The following is a 22,049-nucleotide window of genomic DNA, read 5'->3' as shown; positions in this document are numbered from 1 at the left end:
TGTTCTCACTACAGGGAAGTAGAAGTAGAAGACAAACATCATCCACACAAATGTATTCAAGCCCCCACGCGATACAAGGGTCCCATACCTTGCTCTCCATCCCTAGTCTCACCTTCAGAAGCTGACAAAAATTATGTCACTTAAATAATATGATGTGATGGAAATTTTTAAATGAACGTAAATTTAAAATCATGTCAAAGTGTTATATAAACATCGGCATTGTAATCAGCACTGTATGTGATATGTCTGTGCTGCAGATGGCAAAACAGACACCACGTGCAAACACACCTGATCTCAAACACTGAACAGCATCAATGAGTAAAATTAAAGGAGAGGATTGACTCGACATGCACTATATGTAAATATGTAATATATGTACATATTTTTCTGTATGTATGTGTTTTAGGTACATAGAGATTATGATTAAGCATAGGATAAATGAGTTATACTCATTTAGGGGGAAGGAAGTGAGTGGGATATAGACGAAGTAAGATTACCCATGAGTTTTGATCATTGTAGATACTGGATGAGGAGAAGTGGATGTTCATTCTGCTACATGTACCAGCTTGAATCTGTTGTGTGCCCCTAGAAAAGCCATGTCCTATAATCCTCATTCAATATTTCAGGGTAGGATCTTTTTATTGTTTCCATAGAGATGTGACCCTCCCAATTGTGGGTGGTAAGTTTTGATTAGATGGTTTCCATGGAGATGCATCTCCTCCCATTCAAAGTTGGGTTGCTAACTGGAGTCCTTTGAGAGGGAACCATTTTAGATAAAGCTTTAGAACCACCAGAACCAACAAAGCCAACAGAACTGACAGAGTTCTAGGAAAGCCATTGAAGAAACCATACGAAATGAGGAGAGAAAGCTAGCAGATGTCACTATGTGCTGTTCCAGCTGACAGAGAAACCCTGAACGTCATCGGCCTCCTTGAACAAAGGTTTCTTTCCCTGAATGCCTTACTTTAGACTTTTTCATAGCCTTGCCTTAATTTGGAAATTTTCATGGCCTTAGAACTATAAACTTGCAACTCAATAAATTCCTCCTTTTAAAAGCCATTCCAGTTCTGGTATATTGCATTCCGGTACCTAGCAAACTAAAACACTATAAAAGTAAACTCTAGTACATGTTAGAGATTTTCCTTAATAAAAGGTTAAAATTTTTAAAAAATAACAAAAAAGAAAGGATTGGCTGATAGGATAAGAAAGAAGGTGATAAGAAATGGGTGAAGCACAGTTTTAATAGTAACATAGTATTAGTATCTATTTTTAATGGTTGTTAAAAACGTTTTCTATGTTAGTATAGCCAAGCCTCTTTCCCTAGAATGTATGTGGAGATAAATTTGATTTTTTTTAAAGAACCATGGTAATGTCAGTCTCCAAGTGTACAAAGTTTTTAAATTCTCTCTTTTCTACAGCAAGTTGGCATTTAAATTTCTACACTTTCCTTTAAACATATTCATGCAATCAAACACAATTATCTAAGAGAAAGTCAATCATATGAACTGAATATTCCTAAAGGAGCATGAAAGCTTTATTAAATTCCCATTCCTCAATAGGAAGGAAAATCATGACAGCCACACTGAAAATTAAACAATGCGATTATCATTTTTTAAAAAACTGGCATATTTTAAAGTTATTTCTTCTTGCAAGTTTCTTTGTGTAACTTGAAATAGGGGACTAATTAAATGTTGGGGACAAATGTAACCATAACGATCATACGCTGTTGTAGAAAAACTTATTTTATATGATACATAAAACACTGCCACTTGGAAGGAACTCAATTCTTTGTATGTTGAAATGATGAGTTAGGATTTTCAAGTTGGATGCATTCCCTTGTCATTTTAGAACTGATACTACATATCAAATACATCCTAAAAGTTCTATCATTTGCTTTTTTAGAATTTTACTTCCTTCTGCAAAATGCCACTCATAGTGATTGTATTAAAAGCAACTAATGAGGTTGACCATGGACTAATCAGAGGGAAAAAGCAGACTTACCGTCTCTCCGATTCAGCCTTGCAAACCCAGGACCATGGCTACTGGACAGCTCAGACGAACAGCTGAAAGATGCTTGAGACAAGGTCGATACCAAAGGCTCGTCACAATCATCTGCCAGCGAAAAAAATGCCACATCGGGTTAATGTGCTGCTGACAGTCATTCTTGGCATCAATAGACAAAAGCAAACAACAACAACAAAAATCTTGATCCAAGCTCGCTAACAATATGTACACTGCTTGCATACCATGTTCTACTAGAGGTTCTAGTAAGTTCAATAAGAAAAGAAAAAGACTCAAAGACAAAAGAATATGGAAATGGAGAAGAAAAATTACATAGAAATTATAAAATAAGATACAATCTTGAAGTAGAAAAGGTGACCTTAAACAAGACACAAGCTACCTAATCATAAAAAGAAAAATTTATAAGTTTAACTATATTCAAATAAAGAACTTAAGGTTGCCAAGAAGACTCCATAAGAAAGTTGAAGAGAAAACTCATAAGTAGAACACGATTGCAGTACATAAGAATCAGTGTACAATTAGTATTCCATATTAAGGAAAACAAAACAAAAATAAGCAAAACCAAAATACTCCTTTAAATCAATTAGAAAATACACTTTAAAAACGGCACTAGGCAAGACCCAAGACTTCACAGAACAGAACCTGTATAGAATTGGTACTGAAACTCATCAGTAAAAAGGAACTCAAATTAGGATTACGAATGGATACCATTTTATCATATGCAATAGGATTAGCAAGATTGAAGTCTGACAATGGCAATCTCTGCAGAGAATGTGCAGCAAGAGAAGGTCCAACACACCACTAATAGGAGTGTAAATTCCAGCAATGGCTTTTAGAAAACAATTTGCCATTAGCTGGCGAATTAATTTTCCCCTACTCCCTGTTCCACCAATCCCATTACTACATATGTCTCCCTGAGCAGAGTTTCCCCATGATGTACTAGCAGTCTTAAGCAGCTTTGTCTTCTTAGTCAAGGGTGCAGTATAAATACTATTAACTTCCATGTCCCTTGAGAAGAAAAAGTTGGGAAGCACTGTTCTAGAGAAACTCCTGCATTTGTACACCAAGAGACACATACAATTTCTAGTAACATTATTTATAATAGCAAGAATCATTAATAATCCACACACTCAATCTCCAAAGAATGGGTAAACAAATCACCATGTGTTTTCACAATGGAATATTAGACAGCAGAGTAAAGAAATACAGCCACATAAAATAAATGTCTAAATTTTAGAAACAGAATTTCACTGAAAAAAATCTACATTATGGAAGACTATATAACACATGTTGATAGTTTTGAGAATCTTAAAAACAAACTAAGCTACATAATATGTTCTTTAGGGCCATGTGTGAATTTTTTTTAACTACTTTTGAAAAACAAAGAAATGAAAAGCATAAAACTCAATAGAGTGATTACTCTCAGGGAAGGCAGAGTTAGAGTAAGAGAAAAGTTCAAGGTAGATGGGATGGAATTGGTAATGTCCTACTTCATGTTGTAGGTGACACATCCATAGGTTTTCACTTTATTATTACGTATATATGAGAGATATACACACAGACACGCACATTGTTTATATACATATATATGTATATATCTATATATATATAGATAGATAGATATTTGTGTTTGACATATTATTTTAAAAACTAAGAATATAACAAGAAGAGGGGGGAAAATATAAGAATAACTTCATGTTTATTTTAAGATATACAGACATATTTAACTCACTCAGCTAATCTTTAATTCTATTTAATCTTTATTTTTATTTTATTTTACACAATTATTAAGTTGTTTCCAATTTTGCTGTAATCAGGAAGATATTTCTCTCATATTGAGTACTTGGCATATATGGGTTTCTAAAAACCATGCAGGGTTGATTTTTAAAATCAGCCTTTAAATAGTTTTAATAGACCATTTAAATTAAATAACCTAGGTATTATCTAAATTCATCTAAAATCTAATGAAAAACATTTTGCCTAAACATTGTTCTTGAATTCTTTCACAAAAAGCTGCTTTGATGGGATTTTATTTTTTAAATTGACTCATTTTCATTCAAAGCCTGCCTTCTTTCACAACTTAAATTTTTCAGATAAGTTTTAAGACTAACTTGATAACTGGCCCCTAGTTCCTGCCTGTCTATTGCTTGGCTTAAGTACTGGCATGAGCCAATCTAGTTTTAATTCTAATGTTAAGGAGTGTAGGCATAAAAAAGACACAAAATCCATGGACTGTTGAGGAAGTTCTGATCATACCCAACTACCAGCACCAGCCCAAATTCCACAGCCTTTAAAATGCTATATGGGTTCATGTTTGCATGTACAAATGAGTATAATTTCTACCTGTGTGTGCAGGAGGTGGGCACTTGTGTGAGTGTGTGTAGACTAGAAACAGTGTGATTTTTTTAATCAAGTTTAAGTGTGACCCCAAAAATGATGTTTACCTGCTATTTGCAATCAATTATGCAAGCAGATTCAAACCGATACTTTGGATGTATAATGCCTCTCTAGTGTAATCACTCTAGAGGGCATATATTTATTGCTCATTTGATTTTTTCAACTATAAATTGAGAATCGATATCGTCCCACTTTTACCTTTAAAAGGATGGAATTAAAATAACAGAAACAGCACCGAGTCCATTTATGGACAGAGGGACATGCAATCCAAGAAGGAGGAGCAGGCAGAGCAGATATGGTGTTTCCTGTGTTTAGTAATTCTAGCTGTTGGCCTGAGTGGGGGCTACATGGGGTTATTATTCTTTAATATGAGCATATACAATTTCCCATAATTTGTTGTATGTTTACTTAGCGATACAATGTTTTAACACTGTTTCTTTATAAAACTAATAATAACCAAAACTCATACAGTGACCACTCGGTCCTAGGAACTTATAGCAATTTCACGTCTAGCAATCAATTTAGCCTTTCCCACTCCTCATTGAGATACCAATAGCACTACTAAATTACAAATGAGATAACTGAGACACAGAGTTTGGTTAATTTGCTCATCTCACTGCCAGTAAATGGTGGAACCAAGATATTAAAAAAGTGACTTAGGGTCCAGGGTCCAGTATATAAGACTGAAATGACTGTAATTGTTGCTTTAGCTTTGGAGTATAGGAATTTCATCAGATACCATAATGACATGATTTAACATCTCCCGAGCAGTTGAGTACCCCGACTCCAGGGTGGCCAAGTTCTGTGTTTACTGTCAATTTGATTTTCACCAGGGGTGGAAGTGAGGGGTTTGGACAGTAATAATGAATCTGGAGTAAAAGGGATCTTTCCTTCTATACATTAGTGGAATGGGATTTTAGATTAAGTATTAGTGTTCTGTGACTTTAATTCCAAGAAAACCAGTTTCTGAGAGTTTTCTCAGATTCTATCCTTAGAATGCTAGTTCTGGACTAGCAAAGCAGAGGACCCTATTCTAACCCAATGGTTCTCAACTGGGGGTGATTTTTGCCCCCAAGAGAAATTTAGTAAGATCTAGAAGCATTCCCATCATCAGAACCGGGGGATGCTTTTGGTGCCTAGGAAGTAGAGATCAGGGATGCTGGAAAACATCCTACAGTGCACAGAGCACACTTCACAACAAAGAACTATCTGGTCCCAGATGTCAAAGTGCTGAAGTTGAGAAACCCTATCCTAGACTTGGTTTAATAGCAGCAACTGAGTGAACTAGTGTGAGGGTCTGAGGCTGCACGTACCCTGGAAAGTCTGTTCTTAAAGTTAACCCATTTCTGTGGGTTTGGACCCACAGGATCTTTTGGTGAGTAGGAACTTCAGATGTGACCACTTCATTGAGAGCGGATCTTAATCCTCTAATTGTGGTCTGTTATAAGAGAATGAACTTCAGACAGAGAGAAAGAAAGCCACAGAAGCAAGAAGCTGAAAGCAAAGAAATCTGGAAGAGAAGGAAAGGATCTGCTGACACCATGTGCCTTGCCATCTGACAGAGGAGTCCAGGATTGCCAGCAGCTGGTCTTCAGGAAGAAAGTATCTCTGGGTGATGCCTTGATGTGCATTTTTTCACAGCCCTAGAACTGTGAGCTTGTAAGCTAATGAATTCCCATTACTAAAAGCCAATCCATTTTATGGTAACTGCTTTCGGTCACCTAGCTAACTAGAACAACCAGCCTTTCTCTCAGTGAGAATGCTCCACTACCTCTCAAGTGTCAATGATTATTCGCTCTAATTACAGCTTTGCAGAGTACTTATAATCATCATTCAGAGAGTACAAGTGTGTGTGTGTTTATCTATGTATAACCTGAATATAGGCTTTTAAATAAGGAGGTTTTGAAACCTGACATAGCATGCTCGTATAGCTCAAAATATAATTGTATATTTTTAAATTAAGTACTGCTTCAGGGCATCACATTCTCCTGGCCCCTTCATTAATGGTCCCCAGGCAGCATTTGAGGTAAAAGAGGAACAGGGAGGCCAGAAGACCCTATTTACTCGTTAAATTTAATAATATGGTCACCAACATTTCATGCAAAGCTTGTACTTTCAAAATGGTGACAGGGCATGTTGTCACCCTGCATAATTATTGTTTTCTTCTGTTAGAGGAAGAATGGAACATCACTTCCACTACCATATGATTCTCTAAATTACACTAAATTCTATTGGACTTTTAATGTTAGGACATTCTCTCTCTCTCTCTCTCTCTCTCTCTCTCTCTCTCTCTCTCACACACACACACACACACACTCACACACACATCTAGGGCTTTCAAACCAATATCTCAGAAGTCACCATTTACTTTCCACATGTGAGGAAAATTTACTGCCTCATTAAAAAGACAATGACAAATTAGTTCTCTGGCAAATGGTGTATATGAAAAAACTCAATACTCTCATAAAAAAAATAAGCAAGCAATATTGAAAGCATTTTAATATAGCTCCATCAAAAGTAATTTAATTTAATTTTACAAAGGACTTGAATGCATAATTCTCATAACTAAGTAAAAGCTGTTTGGTTTTTTAATAAAATTAATTTGGTTTTCTTAATCTAAAATATTGCCTGAACTAAGATAATAGCTATGTTTATTGGGTGCTTCTGTTCCCAATACTTTATACGTATTAACTCCTCTGCTTCTATATCCTAGATCCTGTTACTGACCCCACTTGACAGTTGAGGCAAAAAGGACTCAATGTTCAACAATCTACCTGAGGGCGCACAGCTAAGAGGTGTAGGAAACGGTGAAAACACGGTTTGAACCCAGGCAATAAGGTTCCAGAATTCCTATTCTCAGCCGGTACATTGTTGAAAGAATTATTGGTAACCTAAGATATATTTGATTAAAACAGAATTCAGACTAATCTTCAGCAGCATTCAGCTTAGTTGGCACTTCTTCTGTTATTTGGAAGACCTGCCACAATCGGTGGGAATCATATTTCCCACAGGAATAAGGTTTGGAGAATAGAAAATAATGGAACAGAACGAAGCAGAACATAACAGAGTAGAATAGAAGAAAACACTTAGCAAGCATGATTAAAATCTTTAAAAGTTTCCGGAGACCAGGGTTCATTTCCCAGTTCCTGCCAAACCAAAAAAAAATTTAAAGTTGCTACACTCTAGAGGCAGGGGATGGACACTTGACAGGCAGCTTTGGAAACACTGGAATCCTGTTCCTTTCGGAAACAGTCTGTTTAGACCTAGTTCAAATGGCCATTGACAGACTTGGGATTAAGGAATGGTCTTCCCTTCAAGAAATCTCTTTCTTTGAAGGAAATATTTTATTGCAATCTCCATTATTGAAGTTGTCATACCGATAACATTTGAAATTAAGAATTAATTCAGAGAGAACGTGTGGAGTTAAGTATCAAACACAGCGTGTACAAGACAAAGTTTCATCTAAAACTTCAGACAATGGTGTGATTTTCTAACCACAAGCCTAGCCCGGGTCAGCGCCACAGATTTTTCAAACCTGATCTCAGGTCTCACTGTCTTCACACCCTGGCATGGCACGTACCCAGTCCCTGAGACACACCTGATTCCTGCCCCGTGAGCGGTTCCCAGCTCCGCCAGCTCAACCTCAAGGCAGCAGCTGCCCCACCAGCCCCGTGATCCCCCAGCAGATCAAAGGAGAGCCACCAAAGCATCCCCTGAGAACTCCCAGGAGACCCAGGTACCTCTGGAAAGGACTGTCAACCTCCTGATAACCAAATATCGCGGATCAGCTCCCTGCGGTCTCCTCTGTGGAACACACACCTCCAGAGCGGTTCAAAACCTGTCTATGGCTGTGCTCCACTTCAGGACGATTTAATTTCTCTGGGGTGCAGTTTAGCCTGGGGCAGGCTAGTTGGGAAACCAGAGAAAGAGACTTACAAATGAATTCCCATCCAACAGAGCATTTTGTTCCTTTCTCAACTATCTTTATGCTTTTCATCCTGTTACAGGGGGACGTTTAATGATTTAAGATAGGTTTTAGCATCTCTGACATCAGATGGTGGTACCGCTCACCGCTTTCTCCCTGTGCGGCCACACTGATGGCGGTGTGGGGAAGGAGTTGATATTCTGGAGCAGGAAGGAGAGTCAAAGAAAAATGAGGATGTAACGGGGCTTGAATCAAATATAGTTTTTTGAAACAGCAGGCACCGAATATAGGTTGATCCTGGCTTTATCGCTCATCGTTACCTAAAATAACATTTCAACTCAATTAAATATTACTGAATCTAGGCAACTGCTAAATTCTCCAGCTCTTTGGAGCATTACTCTGACTTTGACATGAAAATTGACATTCACTTCAAGACACTAGTTTTAAAGACATTAAATAAGACAAACAAGAGCTGCTAACTGACAATCAGCAACTGAAATCTAAAAAGTAGCATGTTGCTGCAATTCAAAGTAAGGAAGTTTTTATCAGTGTGTTTTTTAGAGCTAAACTAAAGGCGGGGATGATTTTCTACCTGTCACTTATGCAGAAGCCTGTATATTTATGTATGTTTTTCTCCTAAATAAGTCATGGGTGAAGAAATTAGATAGATGGATAGATGATAAATGATAGATGGATAAATAGATGATTACATAATTTTATACTGAGATAAACTACAGTTTTAACACTCTGTGACGATAATGGGATAACCTATCCTTTAGAGGCAAAGCTAGCTTCTGTGCACCAAATTAGAGCCTTAGCTTGAATAGTTTTCCAAATTAATCTGCACAATTAGTGGGAAGGCAGTTAATGACAGCACAGCCAGAGGCCAATTGACTTGAGAGGTTTAAGAGCAACTATTTAAGGTCAAGATAGGAGGACAAACAGACCTACAAATCCACCAACTAAATCAACCTAAGCTGAAGGAATGGAAGGAATTAGTAAAATAGGACAGCTCCAGGAATCTGCACATATACTTTTTTTTTACAGTACTATGGCCATGTGAGACTGTGAGTGCTAATTTGATATTAGGAATAATGCTGAAATGGTCATCATCACAGAACAAGCCTTTCTTTGTTGTATATGTATACATGTAGGATAGATACTCAGGAGAAGCATTAGTGGGTCCAATTTTTTTTAATGTATTAAAGGCTGTTGAAACATATCGCTACTTCCACCCCCATTACAATAATATACATTTACTCCATCATATACAACTTAGCTAGAGCAACGCATTTGAACAGTAAACAAAGCTATAACGGCTGTGTATGTATATCATTGAGCAAAAGGAATTTTCTATATGTTGTTATCCATTTGCACTTTCTGTAGATTGTCATTTACAATTTTTTCCTCTATTTTTCCAATCAGGAGTTTGAGTTAAATTAGTTGCAATATTTTATCAACGTGTGGTTAAACACATTTGCTTTAAATGGTCTTCCTAGTTCTTTGCCCCTAATATTGGTTATTTTTTTAATTAGAGAAGTTATAGGTTTACAGAAAACCATGCAGCATATACAAATTTCCCACACAGCTCACACACACAGTTTCCGCATTATTAGTGCTTTGCATTAGTGTGGTGTCTTTGTTACAATTAACAAAGCAATATTATCATAATATTACTACTGATTATAGCCCATAGTTTACATCAGGGTTTACTGTTCGGTTCTATGTTTTGTTTTAAACTTTTATTCTGGTAATATATATACAACTTAAACTTTCCCATTTTAGCCACTTTGAAACATACAATTCAGTGTTAATTACAGTCACAATGTGGTAGTACCATCACTATCATCCATTACCAAAACTTTTCCATCACACAGAAGAGAAACTCTGTACCAGTTATGCATTCATTTGCCATTCCCTATCCTCACTCCAGCCCGGGCGTACTCTATCTACTCTCTGACTCTGTAAATCTGCTTGTTCTAATTATCTCACAATACAGAGCTCACACAATATTTGACTTACAATGTCTTCCAGATTCATCCATGTTACTGCAAGTATCTAAGTTCATTCCTTTCTATAACCAACCAGTATCCCATTGTAGGCATATATATATATATACATATACATACACACACACACACACACACACACACACACACACACCACATTTCGTTTATCCGTTCTTCGGTTGAGGAACATGAGTTGCTTTCATCTTTCAGCAATTGCGAATAATGCCGATATATAGACATCAGTGTGCAAATATCTGTTCAAGTTACTGTTTTCTATTCTTTGGGGTTTGTCCAAGAAGTGGGGTTGCTGGTTATACGGATATATACCTAGAAGTAGATTAATGGGCTGTATGATAATTCTAGACTTAACAGTCTGAGGAACCACCAAATAGTTTTCCATAGTGGCTGCACCATTTCATGATTCCACCCAAAATGAAAAAGCGTTCCTGTTTCTGCATATCCTCTTCATCACTCCATTTTCCATTTGTTAACAGCAGCCATTCTAATGGGTGTGAACTGGTATCTCATTCTGGTTTTAATTTCCCTGATGACAAATGATGTTGAGCACCTTTTCATGTGCAATTTACACACTTATCTTCCTTCTTTAGAGAAATGTCTATTCAGGTCTTTTGCCTTATTTAAACTGGGTTGTTTGTCTTTTTATTGTGAGTTATAGGATTTCTTTATATATTCTCGATATTAAACTCTTTTCGGATATGTGGTTTTCAAATATTTTCTCCCATTCTGTAGGTTGTCTTTTTACTTTCAGGATGTAGCCCTTTGATATACAAAGTTTTAATTTTTATGAGGTCCCATTTATCTCTTCTTTCTTTTGTTGCTCATGTTTTTGGGGCTAAAAAGTCTAAGAAACCATTGCCTAACACAAGGTACTGATGATACTTCAGGGTGTGTGTGTGTGTTTTAGGAGTTTTATAGTTTTGTTTTTTTAATTTAGATCTCTGATCCATTTTCAGGTAATTTTTGTATATGGATATCCAATTTTTCCCCACACCATTTTTTGAAAAGACTATTCTTTCCCCGTCATGTAGACTTGGCACCTTTGTTTATGTCTAAACTCTCAATTCAATTCTATTGGTCTATAGGTCTGTCCTTGTGCCAGTAACATGCTGTTTTGATTACTAAGATTTGTAATAAGCTTTAAAACCTGGAAGTGTGAGTTCTCCAACTTCTATTTCAAGATGGTTTTGGCTATCAGGGCCCCTTACCCTTCCATATAAATGTGATGATTGACTTTTTCATTTCTGCAAAGAAGACTGTTAGAATTTTGATTGGGATTGTCTTGTATCTGTAAATTGCTTTGGGTAGAACTGACATGGTAATGATATTTAGTCTTCCAATCCATGAACATAGAATGTCCTTCCATTCATTTATATCTTCTTTAATATCTTTGTTTTTTTGTTGTTGTTTTTTAGTTGTCTGTGTATAAGCTCTTTAAATCCTTGATTACATTTATTCCTAGGTATCTGAATCTCTTAATTCCTATTGTAAACGGATTTTTTTCTTAATTTCTTTTTCAGATTGTTTATTACTAGTGTATAGAAACACTACTGATTTTTGCAAGTTGATCTTATACCCTACCACTGTGCTGAATTTGTTTTTTAGCTGTAGGAGGATTTTCCCTACAAAGGATCATGTCATCTGCAAACAGAGAAAGTTTTACTTCTTCCTTTCCAACTTATCCGCCTTTTGTTTCTTTTTCTGGCCTAAATGCTCTGGCCAGAACAGTGGAAAATAACAGTGGTGACCGTGGAATCCTGTCTTCTCCCTGAACTCATAGGGAAATTTTTCAGTCTTTCACCATCGAGTTCAATGTTAGCTGTGGTTTTTCATATACATCCTCTATCATTTTGAGGAAATTTCCTTCTATTCCAGGTGTTCTGTGCCAGCTGAGATGAACATGCAGTTTTCTTACCTTCCTTCCATTAATGTAGTGTATTAGGTTAATTGATTTTATGTCTAACCACCCTTGCATATCTGATAAATCCCACTTGATCATGATGCCTAATTCTTTAAATGTACTGTTGAGTTTGGTTTGCTAGTGTTTTGGTGAGGATTTTTGCATTTATATTCCTAGGAGTTATTGACTTGCAATTTTCTTTTTTTGTGTGGTATAGTTATCTGACTTTAGTATTTGTTTATGCTTTTTTTTAATACAATGGAGTAGTTTTGTTATTGTTGTTGGGTTGTTTGTGCAAGTGTGAGCATGCTTAACTAGCAACTGTAATCAATCTCTTTGCTAGTGATCTATTTAAACAGAAATGACAAGGAAGACAATATATATTGTAAACAGAAAACGAGCTTTGGATCCAGGGAGATCTGTCCTTAGATTTTGACTCTGATTCTTCTTAAGATCTGAAACAAATTGGTTCAGCTTCATACATAATCCTTTTACATATATAGAAATATTCCCTTCAGAATAAAACTGTCAGAACTTCATGGTATAACCTCTATATCATCTATAAAGTACAGAGTTTGTACTCAAAATCATTAGTCCTCCTTATTCTTCTACTTCCCAATACTACTGAACAAAGACAAATACCTCATAAATGTAATTCATATGCCTGCCTTTAATGCACCTTGAAAATCCGTTAGTGAGATAAACTGATTCAGAACACTTGCAAAAACAATCCATGTGTCAGGTATTTCCCCGGCCGGGGGAGATAGGAGTTACCTGGACTCTTGCCCTCGGACATCTCACACTCAAATCCTTTGGTTTGAGCACCGCTTACATTTCTTTCTTTGTACTTTCAAGATTTTGTCTTCTGTGATAATTCCAATTAGATTCATCACAACTTCGGTGTGGGGGAGCCCACTGTGTTTTTTCTGATGGAGGATATGTTTGCTTCTTTGTTTTGGGGTGATCAGGAAGGACAGGAAGGGATATTTTCTACAGTGGACCTTAAGGACCCACAATTTATGGGCAGTTGGAAAACAGCTGTAAAAGCAAAGGACCCTCATAAATAGGAGAGAAACTGATACACTGCATCAAGGTAAAAATCTTCAACCTTATTTAGGATCATGGGTGTCACTGGGTTCCCCACAGGTAGGCCATGAAAACCCGACTATTAGAGGTCAGGTCTGCCCATGTACTTCCTAAGAATGAGGAATTTAAAGAAAATAAATTCACATCCTTCAATATTTTCATTATTAAGCATGAACAGGGAAAATAAATCACTTAAGCACTTAACTTCGAAAGAACAATGGAAGAGACATAAGGAAGGCATAAGCAAGGAATTACTTGAAATGAAAGCATAACCCAGTGAATTAGAAAGCACAACAACAAAAAAATAATTAAATAAATCCAAGATCTGGTTCTTTGGGGGAAATAAAAACACATCGAACGTAGTACACAAACCAATTTTATGGAGGAAAATTTGGAAAGCGTATAAACATATAAAATTATAATTAAATAGGAGATTATCATATAGAGAGATGAAATTGGAAGTATAAATGACTGTCTCAAATATATGAAAAAATTCACGAATTTTTTTCATTTGTAAAAGATGATCGCAAATATCTAAGAAACTGTATTATAGAAATTAACTCTAAATGAGATAGAAAAAGTAAATAGACCAATTTCCACAGAAGAAACCAAGAAAGCTGTTAAAGATCCATGCCCCCTCCTCCCTGCAAATCATGATGACGGGTTGGTTTCATGGGGAATTTACCTGGCTTTACAGAACAGGTTACCCACGGCTATTTAAAATGTTCTAAAGCACAGAGAGAGAAGTCTCCAAATTCTTTTCTTAAAGCATACGTGACAGATTCCTAAACCTGATAATGGCAGCAAAATAAAAGAAAGAGATACACATTCCACCTATAAATATTTGAGCAAAAACTATAAATAAACTTAGTAAAATCTAATAATAATCTAATAGTAGATAACCACATGGGTTTTATAGGAAGGATGAAAGAATGATTCTGTTTTCAAATCTACTGGTACCACTAATAGATTAAAGGAAAAATATGCCTATGTGAGAAATACTGAAAAGACATTTGATTATATTCTATATTAATTCCTGATTTAAAATAATGAAATAGGAATAAATGACCCCTCCTTAGGATGATCAGAAATATATTTATCTCAAGACAATTTAAAACAATAAAAGCATTTTGATATTCACTATCACCAACATTATTTAATATTGTTCTCGAGACTCAGCAAAAATCATAAAGCCAGCAAAATTATGCATTTTTTTCCTGGTGGAAAACCAGACTATCAACTTGACAGCTATGATAAACACTAAGAAGATTCAATAACAAAATTAATATTTGAAAGCTAAATAGTTTTCCAGGACGCTGAGTGAAAATAGCTGAAAAATAGAATAAGAAGATGGTACAGGCACTCTGGAAAAGTTTGGCAGTTTCTTATAAAACTAAACATGCAAATACCATATAAACCAATAATTGCACCCTTGAACATTTATTCCAGAGAAATGAATGTTTATGTCTGTCATGGTCAGGTTCACGTGTCAACTTGGCCAAGTGGTGGTACCTGTTTGTCTCGTTGGGCAAGTGCTGGCCTGTCTGTTGCTTATGAGGACATTTCAATAGAATTAAATCATGAGCAGGTCACCTGCATCCACAGCTGATTCCATTTGTAATCAGCCAAGGAGCATGTCTTCTGCAATGAGTGATGCTTAATCTAATCACAGGAAGCCTTTTAAGAAGGATTCAGAAGAGTCAGGCTCTCTTCCTTCTTTGGCCAGCAAGCCTCTCCTGTGGAGTTCGTCCAGAACCTCCATCAGAATCGTCGGCTTCATAACCTGCCCCGTGGATTTTGGACTCTGCGTTCCCACAGTTACATGAGACACTTTTATAAATTTTATATTTGTGAGTGTTTCCTGTTGATTCTGTTTTTCAAGAGAACCCTAACTAATACAATGTTCATGCAAAATTCTGTATGCAAATTTTCACAACAGCTTTATTCATAAAAGTCAAAAGTTAGGAATAGTACATTTGTTTCTCAACAGGTGAGAGCTTATGCAAACTGCAATACTCCCATACTATGGAATACTACTCAGCCATAAAAAAGGAACCAACTGCTGATACGTATAACAACCTGGATAAATTTCCAAGAAATTATGCTGAGTGAAAATGTCAGTCCCAATAGATTATAAACTTAGGTAACATTTCTGAAAAAAAAATTAGAAATGGGGGACAGATGAGGATGGGAGAGGAGCAGGAAGGAAGTAGCTGGGATTATAAAAGGGCAACATGAGGATGGTGACTATTCTGTATGACTGTGGTAGTGGATTCACCATCCCATACACAGCAAAGCTATATAGTCTTAAATAGAAACACATACAAGTAAAACTGGGGACATCTGAAAAAGATTGGTGAATTGTATCACTGACAACATCCTGATTATGCCATTATACTAAAGCTTTGCAAGACCGTATGACTGCGAGAAACTGGATAAAGGGTTGTGGGATCTCTCTGTATTAGAAGAACATGGAAAAATGTCATCAATAAACATAAAATAAGACTTGCATAAGTGAAATGATATGAGCCATGTTATTTAGAAAGATACAATATTATAAGGATGCCAGCTCTCCTTAAATTAACATATTCATTTAATGTTATCCCAATAAAACAAGATATAATTGCAAAGCTCATGGCAATTCCTTATAAAGCTAAACATGCAAACTGCCTTACGACCTGACTATTGCACTGTTGAGCATTTATCCTAGAGGGATTTAGCCCAAAATTTATGAAATAAAAGATTATGAGTATAGTCCTACTAAATTTTTTGTAGAGACACTTTAACTATAACAAATACCAGTAAAATCACCAAAACCCAATAAAAATCAGCAAAGATCCTGAACAGAAGTTCACATGAAAATGTAAGAAATTTTTTTAAAATAAGAATGATTAACGTACTCCAATAATAATTAAATGTCAACCAACAGAGACTTTGGGGAAGATGGCAGGTTAGCACAGCTTGAGATTAGCCCTGCTCCACAGAAGTTAGAGAAGGGACAGGAAGGCTACTGAGGCAGCAATTCAGGACCGCGGCTGACCTGGGAGAGCCTTCTGCACCACATGTGGCAGCCCTGGTTGCAGAGTCTGAAGAACTGAGAGGCAGAAAGCCGGAGCCTGGCGCAGAGGCACAGAGCCCATGGGAGTGAACAGATGAGAGATGGGCACTGGAAAGTAAGCCAGGCCGTGTTCCTTGGGTGCACTACCCTCACCAGTGCAGCCCTGTGGCCAGCGACTCACCCCACACCCTATGCACCTGAACCCCGTCACCTGCTCCCATTCCCTGCGCTCCAGGCACCCCCACCCCACCAACCCTCAGTGCACATGCCTGCCCCACACCCCCACCCCAAGTGCAGCCCAACCCACCTTTCCTGCACCCCTCCCGAGCACCACCTCCCCCTTCCTGTTCCCTGCAGGCTGTTAACAGCGCATAAAGGCTGCAGGCACTAACCTCCATACCTAGGCTAACCCCCTACCCCCACCCCCGGCCCCAGGCCCCCTCCCCGCCCACAGCCTCACCCCGCCCTCCCTGAGCTCAGCGCTTCCGTTTACGGCATTCCCAGGCCCATGCATGCACTCAGGTCCCCAGTCATTCAGCTCTGGGAACAGCACTTTATAGCAGTCCTAGAACCACGTATGTGCCCAGCCCTCGGTCTCACTACCCACCTCTGAGAAAGTGCAGACCCGCACAGCCGGGTCACACTTGCCCCCAATCCATGAAGGTGTAATGACAATCTGCTGCCACAGCTCTACGCATGTGCACAAAGGGCCCCATGCCTTAGACCAGAGCACACCAGGGTTATGTTCCCCAGGCTGGCGCACCCACACAGTTACATCCTCTCTGGCTTTTGGGCACCCACATTCACAAGCACCAGCATAACGTCCCCATGCCTGCCCTGTACCCATACCTGCCCTGAAACAAATCACTGTACTGAGTGCCCCACCCCATGCCCTGCTCCCTGCTGTACAACTTTCCTGCAAACACAAGCCTTAGACTACTGAAAGAAATTAACTCCCAAAGTAAATCATTCAAGATATCTACATGCAATGAAGACAGCACATCACTAAGAATATCACAATGCAGACAGATATAGTCCTGCCTAATGACCAAATTAAAACACCGGAGGAGACACAGACGTTGGCACAACTAATCAAGATGTTCATACAACTCTACTTAATAAAATAAGCAGAATGGCAAATGACATAAAGGAGATCAAGAAGACACTAGAAGAGCACAAAGTAGAATTTGAAAGACTAAATAGAAAAATAGCAGAAATCATAGAGATTAAAGACTGTTGACCAAATAAAAAATGACTAGATGCACGCAACCCCAGATTTAAAGAGAAAGAAGAAAGAATAAGTGATATAGAGGGCAGGGTAACTGATTTAGAAGTCTCAAAATAGCAAATGGCAAAAAAGATGGAAAAAATTCAATGGGAACTGAGGGAAATGACAGACAAAACAAAGCGCACAAATATAAGAATCACTGGTGTCCCAGAAGAAGAAGAGTAAAGGGCTAGGAAGAGCAGTTCAGGATATAATGGGGGAAAATTTCCCAACCCTCATAAAGGACATAAATATACAAGTCAAAGAAACCCAACCAACTCTAAAAAGAATAAATCCAAATAGGCCTACCCCAAGGCACATACTAATCAGTCAGTCAAACGTTGAATAAATCCAAATAGGCCTACCCCAAGGCACATACTAATCAGTCAGTCAAACGCTGAATAAATCCAAATAGGCCTACCCCAAGGCACATACTAATCAGTCAGTCAAACATTGAAGAGAAGCAGAAAATCCTGAAAGTGGCAAAAGAAAAACAATCTACTACATACAAGGGAAACCAAATAAGACTGAGTTCAGTCTACTCAGCTAGCACCCTGAAGGTGAGAAGGCAGTGGTGTGATATATCCAAGATCCTGAAAGAGAAAGACTGCCAGCCAAGAATTCTGTACCCAGTCAAATTATTCTTTAAATTGAGGGAGAGATTAAAGCTTTCACAGGCAAAGAAGTCTGAAAGAATTGGTCAACAAGACCCTACAAGAAATACTAAAAGGAGTTCTGCCAGCTGAAAAAAATAGACAGGAGAGGGAGGTCTGGAGGAGGGCACAGAATTGAGGAGTACCACTAAGTGTAATTTAAAGAATACAAAGAGTAAGAGGGAAAAGAATATATAGATCTGACAAATAAAATTTAAAATAATAAGATGGTAGAATCAAGAAATGCCTTTTCAGTAATAACTTTGAATATTAATGGCCTAAACTTACCAGTTAAAAGATACAGATCAGCAGAATGGATTAAGAAACATAATCCAGCTATACACTGCTTCAAGAGACTCATCTTAGACACAAGGATACACACAAAAAAGTGGAAGGATGGAAAAAGATCTTTCACATAAGTTGGAACCAAAAAAAAGCAGTAGTAACTATAATAATATCAGACAAAATAGACTTTAAATGTAAAGACATCATAAGAGACAAAGAAGGCACATATCAGGCAAAGGTTTGATTTCTTGTATATACAAATAAATCATACAACTCAACAACAAAAGAACAATCCAATTATAAAATGGGCTAAAAATACAAATAGGCATTTTTCTGAAGAGCAAATACAGATGTTCAAAAGCACATGAAGAGACGCTCATTCTCACCGGATATAAGAGAAATGCAGATCAAGACTACAATGAGATACCACCTCACACCTATAAGAATGGCTGCTATTAAACAATCAGGAAATTATAAATGTTGGAGAGGATGTGGAGAAACTGGGACACCTATGCACTGTTGGTGGGAATGTACAATGGTGCAGCCATTATGGAAGACCATTTGGCGGTTCCTTAGGAAACTAAGTATCGAGCTGCCCTATGACCCAGCAGTAGCACTACTTGGTATATACCCAGAAGAGCTGAAAGCAATGACACAAACACACATTTGCACACCGATGTTCATAGCAGCATTATTCACAATTGCCAAAAGATGGAAACAAACCAAATGCTGATCAACAGATGAGTGGATCAACAAAAAAAGACAAAATGACGTCCTGAAGCACATGACAAGATGGATGAGCCTTGAGGACATAATACTGAGTGAAATTAGCCAGACACAAAAGGACAGATACTAAATAATTCCACTTCCATGACCAGCATAAAGGTATAATCAGAGACTTAAAATCAGGGACTTAGAGATACATAGACGCTAGAGATGGGTGACCCATTAGCTAATGAGGTTGAACTCCACTGTACAGGAATAGGTAGGAGTGAAGGTGATTTTCTAGTGGGTCTAGAAATAATGTTACTGTATTGAAGATGAACAAAATTGAAAGGGGTTGTATAGACCTACGTGTCCCACTGATGAACACTAGAAATATGAATTAGTTCTCACAAGAATTATTTCAAAGATACACTTCTGGTACAAAGAGTGTTTAAGTCCAGGGTATAGGGGGAAAACTGTTATTGCATGCTATGAGCTATGTTCAAAAGGAAATCATCAGCACTACCACAGCAACAGCAGAGGTAAATAATAGGATGAGGGACGTGAGTTAAGAGGAGGTTTAGATTTCCTATTTTGTGAGGGTGTGTTTATTGGTTTTCTTTCTGTTGGGAACAATGAAATTATCTAAAATTGAGAATGATGATGGACTGTGAACTTTGGGCCCTCTACATGATGCCGGATGAATGCAGGTGGCTGAAGGACACACTGACGAAGAAGTAGATTGGTGAACAATGGTATATATTTATCAACAAAGGTTGTGCTGCTACAAAAAGGAACAATGTCGTGAGGCATGCAACGATGTGAATGAACACGTAGGACATTTGGTGAGACAAAATAAGCCAGAAACAAAAAAACAACAATGGTATGATCATCTTTAGTAAATGCTTATAAGAAAACAGAGGCCTAGATTGTAAGCTTTTAGAGCAGACAAATTAAGTCTGGAGTGGTGATTATTATTTCTGGATTCTGAGATGCTGTTTTATATATATATATATATATATATATATATATATATATATATAACCTTATATTTAGAGATAAGAATGAAGCCAAATAGGTTGGGGTTAAAGTATTTCAGAACATAGGGGTAAGGAACAGAATCACACATACTCTTTGAGACCAATGGAAGAAAGGTTTATTTGATCTAGAACTGAAATTTTCTGTAGTGCATAATCCAATTCAATCTATCAGTGTAGCTCATTTGAACAACTGAAACACAGAGAGCACAGACTGAAAAAGAGGTCCTTTAATCCTGTACAGATTATTGTAATGCCTGGAAACATCCTAGAGTATATTAAGCAAATAATCAAAAAGCATTGGCAATGTCCCCTGAGGGAGGAGAGAAAGAATATGGAACTATTAAACCTTATCATCAGGGAATCCCCCGATACTGTATCAAAATTTAGGGACACCCAAATCAATAGGCCATGCCCTCAATCAGGAGGCTTACTCTTGTGAAGCTTATGTAGGTAGCATAGAAGCTTAGACTACCTATAGGCATGCCAAAGGATTACTTCTGGAGGACCTCTGCTGCTGCTCAGATGTGGCCTCAGTCTCTCTAAGCCCAACTACGCAAGTGAAATCATTGCTTTCCCCCCTACATGGGACATGACATCCAGGGGTGAAAGTCTCCCTGGTGACATGGGAGAGGACTCTCAGGGATGAATCTAGACCTGGCCCCCTAGGATCAACAATTACATCCTGACCAAACAGGGGAAAAGAAGGGTAATTAATTATCACTGGCAGAGAGAGTTCAGATAGAGTCAAGAGGCTACTCTGGAGGTTGCTCTTACACAAGATTCAGGTAGACTGTGCTACCTATCATAACTTGCCCACCCCCAACCAGGACCATTCCAGCCAATCCTAAAGAACACCTAGGGCAATTGATAAGATTCCACAAGGGTTCCAGGCACTAGAGTAACACGCCAGACACCTGCAACCTCCAGATGGGTCCCTGGTCCAGATAAGTCCTGACACCAAGCCCAGCCTCTCCAGAACATCAGGTAGTTCTATCTCCCTACCCCATATCAGTGACAGACCTTTCCAATATCAAAAATTTAGAATTGCATAGCCCAAAACAACCCCAATGAGAGGCATGGAAAGATCAAAGGTGATGGTGGAATTATACGTAGAAGATAGGATTTAACAAATGAATATGAATCCTGAATCATTAAATTGATATCTCATTTAGTGTCCAGTATTTTAGAGCACCTAGCAGTAAAAACCTAAAATTGTGAAATTATAACCCATGTCAAAGTCTGAAATACGTTCTACAACTAATTGTGGTGCTGTGCTTGGAAATTTATAGCTTTTTTGTATATATGTTATTGTTCACAAAAAAAGAAGGAAAAAAAGGCTATTGTGATGATAAAAAGTATTTAAGCCCTCTAGCTTCCTATATTCTGGAACAGTTAGAAGGAAAAATATGACAGGATCATATGGTAGCCCATGACTAACTCTGGGATTTATCCTGTGACCACTTTTTGAAGAGTGCTTTGAAAACTATTGCTTTTTTATTTCTTTGCTTTGTATATATGGTATACTGTACAATAAAAAAAGTTTTTAAAAAAAGTCAACAAAAAAATGTTTTTTATCCAGATTTCCAATCATCAAAGTTGTCTATTGATGTACAATTTTGTCTAAGCTATGGAGAAAGTGGCCCTTACAAATGACTGCTATCATGTACGTCAACAGAATTCCTTT

General features: G+C 37.6%; 1 protein-coding gene across 2 annotated transcripts in view; it reads right to left on the bottom strand.

Moving 5' to 3' along the window:
- Positions 1-22,049, bottom strand: part of CNTNAP4 (contactin associated protein family member 4) — a 270,914-nt gene that overhangs the window by 214,474 nt on the left and 34,391 nt on the right. For both annotated transcript variants that reach the window (XM_077133653.1, XM_077133652.1), the window contains exon 2: positions 2,002-2,112. In XM_077133653.1, the coding sequence (XP_076989768.1) occupies positions 2,002-2,112 (111 nt within the window). The remainder of the gene's footprint in view (positions 1-2,001; positions 2,113-22,049) is intronic.

Source organism: Tamandua tetradactyla, chromosome 16 (assembly GCF_023851605.1).
Source record: "Tamandua tetradactyla isolate mTamTet1 chromosome 16, mTamTet1.pri, whole genome shotgun sequence".
Taxonomy (NCBI): domain Eukaryota; kingdom Metazoa; phylum Chordata; class Mammalia; order Pilosa; family Myrmecophagidae; genus Tamandua; species Tamandua tetradactyla.
Note: the sequence above shows the minus strand (reverse complement) of the source record. Positions and strands in the feature narration are given on the sequence as shown.